At 37.4% G+C, this 7,536-nt stretch overlaps 2 protein-coding genes across 4 annotated transcripts in view; one reads left to right on the forward strand and one right to left on the reverse strand.

The window, feature by feature from the left end:
- TECPR2 (tectonin beta-propeller repeat containing 2) overlaps positions 1–1,446 on the reverse strand; it is a 44,768-nt gene extending 43,322 nt beyond the window's left edge. Inside the window, exon 1 of one of the 3 annotated variants that reach the window (XM_034418508.3) lies at positions 968–1,446. The gene's annotated coding sequence lies outside the window, so the exon portion shown is untranslated. The remainder of the gene's footprint in view (positions 1–967) is intronic. The other 2 variants (XM_034418509.3, XM_034418510.3) reach the window with 2 other exon arrangements.
- Positions 1,218–5,919, forward strand: CINP (cyclin dependent kinase 2 interacting protein). The gene is made up of 5 exons (XM_034418512.3): positions 1,218–1,333; positions 1,640–1,799; positions 2,007–2,130; positions 2,547–2,673; positions 5,594–5,919. Exons 1-5 carry the CDS (start codon positions 1,327–1,329, stop codon positions 5,794–5,796), a joined length of 621 nt encoding a protein of 206 aa, XP_034274403.2. The 5' UTR covers positions 1,218–1,326; the 3' UTR covers positions 5,797–5,919.
- Positions 5,920–7,536: the final 1,617 nt, after the last annotated feature.

Genomic DNA, 7,536 nt, shown 5'->3' on the forward strand with positions numbered 1-7,536 from the left:
CTTTCAACTTCCGCCAAAGTAGACAGTTTATTCAATGGATCTAAAATATTTATGTGTACGCTTCCTTAACAATTTGCCAGAGTGCGCAGGAACAAGAAGGCCCACAATTGTAGTTTTCCCTAAGATAACTGATGAAATTACAATACGATTCACAAACATACAGTAGATACAGCTCTAATGAGATATACAATTTGTCCATTTTGTATCTGTGCAAAAGCAGAGTTTTAATTTTAAATTTTATTTTGGAGTTTTTTTATATTTAAGAATGCAATTTCATTAAAAATGTAGGACCAAACTTATAAAAATAGAAACCATTGTCAACAAAACGTCACAATAATTTAGCTCCTCTCCATTCACTTTTAACTCCATTCACTTTGGATGTACAATTTTTTTCACAAAACGTGAAATTAGGAGGACAGTGAGCGAAATATCCTGCCAGAACTTTAGATCAGTGAAAAATGATCTATCAGGAGACAATAATGTATTAGCAAACACAGTAAATTGATGATGTGTTGGTTTTGAAAAATAGGAGCTAAAATGGAGGGGAAATCCAGCACTTCAATGGGCACTTTTCTGAAACCAAAAGGTGTTGAACTCCCCAATTTTCACCAGCACCTGAAGGGCCCTTTTGAGGGGCATTTCCAGAGTAGGCCAACAAAACACCGTTTAGTTTTAGTTACAGCTGGCAAAATCCGCTTCCACGCGTTTTTAATGTCAAGCCTCTAACAGAGACCCATGTCAGTCTTTTGAGCAAGTGCAGTTGCAAGTGCAGTGTCAGCGACCACAACAAGCATACAAGCCATCTAACGGGGAGGCAGATTTTGCACCAGCTGCGGTAGTTCCGGCCCCATCAACCTCTTTCTTGACAAGTTAACAGATTAAAAGAGTTGGAAGGGACCTTGGTAGGTCATCTAGTCCAACCCCCAACCCCCACCCCAGCAGGCAGTTAAAGGAGAGTGATACTCACCCTCTCTCCTCCGCCGCTAAAGAGAGCAGAGAGGACAGCCAGGCAGCAATTCTTTCGCGACATTAGCCCCCCACCAGACCTTAGCAACACGGCCCTTGGAGACCCAGCGCTCCCCGCCCGCTTCGCCTGACTAGGCCGCAAGCTCCCTACCTCAGTAGGACCCAGAGCCCCTCATGATCAACAAGGGAAGCGCGGATAGCCGCTCCCTCCCAGGCCTGGCGACGCTGGGAAAACAAACCCAGCGCCAGCACTCGCGGCAGCCGCGGAGCCTCTTTGCCGGGCGGGGCCGGACGTGAGCGCATTTCCGAGAGGAGGGATTTAGGGGAGAGGGTCGCCGTCCGCGGAGGCGAAGGGGGAAGATGGCTGGTGAGCTTTCTCAGAGTGGGGCTGGTGGGGGTGGGTGGGAGGAGGGTTTCTGACTTTTTCGCTGGGCCCCGGCTAAGACCGCCGACTTTTTGAGCGGTGAGGGCTTCCTGTTTAAAGGGGGGGACGGGCGGGTGAATGAATGGAATAACTGCGGATAGTCTCCGTCCTCCAGTTCATTTAGTGACGGTTCGAAGTTACAAGGGCACTGAAAAAACGTGACTGAGGTCCATTTTTCACAGTTACGACCTCTGCAGCCCCCCCCCCCATCACGCGATTAAAATTATTTTAATTTTGTGTTTTGATTAGCTAGTAGTTCTACTCCTCGGACACCTGTATTGTCCATAAGTGCAAGAAAACTCAAAGATAATGCAGCAGACTGGCACAACCTAATGATGAAATGGGAAACCTTGAATGATAATGGGTTTTCTATTGCCACCAAGATTGTGAACATCAAAAATGCTACAGAGTAAGTACGTTGAATTAATTTGTCATTAGTGTTGGTGCAAAAGTCATTTTTATTTCATTTAAACTGGATTTTTTTTTAAAAAATGTCATATGACGGACTCGGAAGTTGAAAGAGATTAAACGAAGATGATTCTCTGTTAGAATTAGTAAGATGACAGCGAAGGCATTTTTCTTAAATACTAAATGATTTTTTAAAATTATTTAATAGGTTTAAAGACAGCAATTTGGAGATAGAACATGAGGATCCCTCTGACAGTGAAAGACTGCCACATAACTATAACATGGAACTGGAGCAGTGCTGTACAGAACTACTTGAGACTTTTAAAAAAATGGTACTTCTTAATAGGATCTGTGCTGAGAAGCATTTCTATACTCCTCATCGGTTAACAGAAGTATATCTTTGCAGCAAATTGTCATATTAACTTTTAATTATTTTATTAAGCCAATTCAAGATAGCAACCTTTAACTTGAAAAGATATTAAACATACAAACAAGATTTTAAATGAATATGTACTATGCATATTAACTCAGGAGTGCCAAACTAAACTATTAAACCATGTTTAGCAGTGGCTGTTAAAAATGTCCTTAAGAGAAACATTATGTTTTGTCATTATTGCTTACCTTGTCTGTGTCCCACTTTTCAAAATTTCTTAGCTGCTAAAATTAGTGATCAAGCAATTTTGCTCAAACTGTTTACTGAACTTTTGCTTCTTAAATGTTGAATCTTACTTATTCTCAATTTTGCTAGGCTAAAATACATGAGAAAATGGAAAAACTGTGTTCAACAACTAAAGGGGTCTGTGATTTAGAAACATACCATCATGCAGCAGAACCCAAGGCACCGTTATTTCACACATGGCCTGTTTCCCATTTCCGTAAGTAAATCTGCCTTTTTGATGAGGACAATTTATTTGAAAATGGTAACAATGAGTAAGAGGCCTTAATACCTGCCCTTCATAAATTTATCAGATCCCCTCTTTAATCATATAGTAATGACATTTATAGATTTCTTTATGCTCAATGCAAAAAAACAAAATGTTCAAATCTCCTTCTGGTTAGCTTCATTGAATGATTCTTGGTTGTATTTTGAAAGAGATAGAAAAAAAATATCTCCCTGCCAACTTGTCTATATCATGTACAGTCTTATCTCCTTTCGGTTGCTTTATTCCAAGCTAAAGAATCCGAAACATTCTAGCCCTTTCCTTACAGAAAATGTTCTATACTTTATTCATTTTGCTCTCTTCACTTTTTTCAGTTTTAATATATTGTCATCATACAGTTGGAAGATACCTTGGAAGTTATGTAGTCCAGCCTATTACCCAATGCAGGAATTCTTACACCATTCCAGATAAATGGCAGTTCGGTCTTTTCTTGAATGTCTCCAGCGATGGAGCACCCAAGCTATTCCATTGCTATAACTCTCACAATCAGAAAATTCCTCCTTATTTCTACTGGTGATCTTTCTCTCTGTTAAGGTTCCACCTATTTGTTCTTGTTTTACTTCAGGTGCTAAGGGGAATAAATCCTGTTCTTTTAATTGTGCTTTGTAGAATTTACCAACTTTGTTCCTCTTCTTTGCACTCTTATCAGCTCCTTAGCATCTTTTTTGTATTGTGGCAATGAGAACCATACATAGAATCCTCAGTATGGTCTGACCAGTAACAACATAGAGTGGTATTATCACTTCCCATTATCTTGGAATTATATTTTGTTGATGCAGCCCAAAACTGCATTTGTTCTTTTGGCACGTTGCTGGTCCAATTTAATCTGGTCTGTCAGAACTCCCAGACTCTAATTGCAAACACTAATAATAATAAACCAGGTGCTGCCTATCTTGTAAATGTGCATCTGATTTTTCCTGCATCTGAGTGCCTATTTGTCTAACTACTTAACAATATTTTTGTTAGGCAGGTTTTGTTAGGTGTTCGGAGCTATCGATATCTTTTTAAAGCGGTTCCCCCCCCTCCCCATTTTTGTGATATCTGCCAATGTTATGAATGTATCTCTTCTATTTCCTCACCTAGTTATTATAAAGATGTTGAATATCTTTTTTTTTAAATATGCCAATCAGAAATGTACTTATGATTCTAGAATCAGGCATGTCATAAATTTCTTAAGAGCCTTACAGTGTTGGCATTTTAAATCTCAGTCCTTTTTCTTTTAACCCTTAGAGCAGAATTTGTCTTTTTTTACAACTACCAACAGATGCTGTCTGGGTTTTGTACATCACTTTACACTTACTTAGATTTAACTGTTTGGTTAAATTGAAGCCATTTGATTGACATTTGTGCTTTTAAAGGAATCCTTCTGGAACTGTTCATAATCATTTTAAATTTTTACCACGCTAAATACCATATACTGTAATCTATCTGTGATCAAGATAGTTTATGAACAAGTTTGGAAACTCTGGTGTCAACGCAGTTCAGCAAGGGATTGCACTTCTTGTATCTATCCCTTTTGAGGCAATTGACCATTTATTTCTGTTTTTACTTCTGTTTTTAATTAGTAATAGTAGCCCAATGTGCTTAACACAGGACTTGATTATTTTTAACTAGCTAGCAATCCATTAAATAAGAGATCTTTTTATCCCATGTTTGCTGAGTTCACTGATAAGGAACTTTGCCAAAGGCTGTTGAAAATCCGAATAAGCAGCATCAACAAGCTGCATCTACCTACTTTTTGACCCAAAAAATTCTGGAGTGGTGGTGAAACAGAATTTTAGTCCTGCATCTCATTATGATTTCCCTTATTTATTCCAGATCATCTTTGGGTCCAATTTTAAAAGTGGCATCCCATTACAGCGAGCCACAGAGATGGCCTTGGAGAGACTATGGAGAAATCGTTACAAAAACAAAAGTATAAGAAATTAATTTGGAACAGGTTCTATCTTAGTTCACCTAGGTATAACAGATAGAAGGAAAAATATAGTCAGGCTTTTGAAGTAATTTCACTGTAGTTTACTTCAATAAAATAAATAAAAATAAAATATAGTTCCAGTGGAATTTGTGGAGCCTATTTCCTGGCTTGGCTTTTTCTGAAGGTTTGACGTGTCCTAACTACTTTTTACTCCTGCTAACTCTGTCTGATCTGAGGGGCTAAATTATATATTCTTGGTTGGAAATATGCAATTTCATTTTTAAGTTTAAAAAATCCCTAGTCTCTGCTATCAGAACTCAGTGATTTGTCTGCTCCTGTCACTGCTCCTTTCAAGTAAATTCAGGTTCAGTTATCTACTTACATCTTGGGGAGTAAAGTCACTTAAAGGCAAAGAACTAATTTAGTTTTTTATATCATATCCTCCTTAAATTTCCCCTTAATTGTCTAATAGCCGAACTGTGACTAAATGATTTGCCAATCTCTGATGAGCAAGTAAATACATTCAGACATATTGAACTTTAGTTCTGTAGAGAGATTATTTCATCTGAGTGCAGTTTTCAAGTTTCTATATTATAAATCGAGATGGATGTATCCTACAGTTTAAGCCAAAGTTATCAATTGTATAAAACCTTGCACAAAACTTCAGAATTTATAGTTTTTCTATCCAATAATTAATACTGAAAGGTTTTAAACTAAGTTCTTTTATGTATTGAGCTGAACTTCTAGTAAATTCATAGGCATATCCCCACTCTTTTCTTGCCAGTAATAAGATTCAAGTGCTAATCAGGTCTGATCTACTTAGATTCCAAGATCAGTCAAATTTTATGCACGTACTATGTTGCAGTATGCTGAGAAATGTGTCACAGAAATAGGTTATAAAATACAATGCAGAACCAATTATTTTTACTTCTTTTTCAGATGAAGTCTCGGTCAAGCTCTTAGATATGTATTCCCAAGAACTGAAACTCAAGCACACCATTGTGGAAGAAATTGCTCATACTGCTGACCAAGATCTAGTGATGGTCTATTTATCATCATGGTTATATCAACCCTACATTGACAATAGCAACATAGTTCTGTTAGAAAGTATGTTGTTAGAAACAGGGCATAGGCAGCTATAATTTTATCTATTTGATATATCACCTTAAATTTAAATATTTAGGTAGCAAGATATATAGTGCTAATATTATGGATTTATGATTTTATTATAGTTTATTTATAATAAAGTTCTTACTTTTTTATGATTTATGCCCCTTCTTTTTGTTTCATATTATACCACAAAGCACAATTTCCTTTTATTTCAAAGGAAATATGTTATGAGCAACATGGTTATTTTCAGAGTACTCTATAGTTTATCTGGGTATGTAACTGGGCTGTCAGAAAATTAGTGATATCTAAGTAGTTTAATCCTTCATAATGTGTCAGTATGTGGGAGTAGTTTCCATAGTCTCCTTAAACTGGATAAAAGAGATCAAGGAAAAAACTACAATCATACACTTCTCCACTCATATGAAAATAAGGCTGCATAATTATATATACCGGAGTATAAGACGCACCTACCTTTTTTGGTGAAGAAAAGAAGAAAAAGAAATCTCCCTCTGCCTCTGTGCAATTTTGCCTTGTGGCAGCAAATAGCCTGCTTTACTTTCATTTTCGTTTTCAGCATAGCTTGATTAGCACAAGGAAAAAAAATCTGCTCCAGCAATTTACCTCTTTGCAGCAAGCAGCAGAGCCCTGCTGCACAACAGGTAAGAGCATATCAGCTGAGAGTCGGGAGGCCGAACCAAACACTTCGTGCTAATTAGGATGTGCTGAAGCTGAAAGGAGCTGTTTTTTCTTGCTGTTTGCTTGCAAGGAGGTAACTGCTGGGAAGCAGAGGCCAAAGGGAGAGGGCCAGTGGGTGGGCGGGACTACATTCGGTGTATAAGACGCATCTAAATTTTCACCCCCTTTTAGGGGGGAAAAAGGTGATCTTATACTCTGAAAAATACGGCATATGTTTTACATAAATATATAGAATGTGCAAAAGGCATAGTTTCAGACTCATCTTGATTAAACATTACTACTGGCATATAACTTACGACATTTTAAGTGATTAATACAAGAAAACAAGTCATAGAGTAAAAACTTTAGATTGTGTACATCACATTTACAAATATGCCAAAACAGAACAATTATAGGGCAGTTATTTAACATGTGAGTGTTCAAGTCACTTGTAAAAAAAATAATAATTAAGCATTCTGAAGCCCTTCAAAAACCAAGCAACTTGTGTGATACAGCTAGGATAGGAAGATGGTTACAGACTTCTAGAAGATAAAGGAAAGGCAGTAGTGGCCAGGTATGTAAAAATCAGCACTGTTCCCTTCGATTTTTGGCAACATAGATGCTAGATGAATCTCTCCTATGATAGTGTCCTAGTATATAACTGTTCAGTGTCTGTTCAGATTGTATGTATAATCTGTTTTGACTTCTTCCATCCCAACAAAATGTTGGAAAGATGATAATAAAGGAAATCAATTCTTTATCAGAAGGATGACTCTCAAAAAAAACCTGAAGAGAATGGGAACAAATCTGGCATGGAATTTACAAAGAAAATAATTCTAGAAAAAAAATCCCCAATGCTATGTGTGAGGGAATTGTGCTTGGAATGGTGCATCTAGTCCCTCCATCCTGTATCCCAGGTACAGATGCTATGAATTACTTGGTTACATAAAAAAATATACAGACATCTCCTATAATCACCGTTAGAGTACTTGTAAAGAATTAAAGAACTATACTGCGTATACTTTCCCTAACTTGTTTAGAATTGCTATTATGTGGGATGATGCATTACAACACACTTGGTCAGCTCTGGGTGGATT

Source organism: Pantherophis guttatus, chromosome 1 (assembly GCF_059756535.1).
Source record: "Pantherophis guttatus breed Tessera chromosome 1, ASM5975653v1, whole genome shotgun sequence".
Taxonomy (NCBI): domain Eukaryota; kingdom Metazoa; phylum Chordata; class Lepidosauria; order Squamata; family Colubridae; genus Pantherophis; species Pantherophis guttatus.

What these genes read in the sequence shown, in the direction of transcription:
- CINP (XM_034418512.3), top strand. An exon ending in TTGAGACTTTTAAAAAAATG is followed by an intron (nt 2,131 to 2,546) that starts GTACTTCTTAAT and finishes CAATTTTGCTAG; the next exon opens with GCTAAAATACATGAGAAAAT. An exon ending in ATGGCCTGTTTCCCATTTCC is followed by an intron (nt 2,674 to 5,593) that starts GTAAGTAAATCT and finishes CTTCTTTTTCAG; the next exon opens with ATGAAGTCTCGGTCAAGCTC.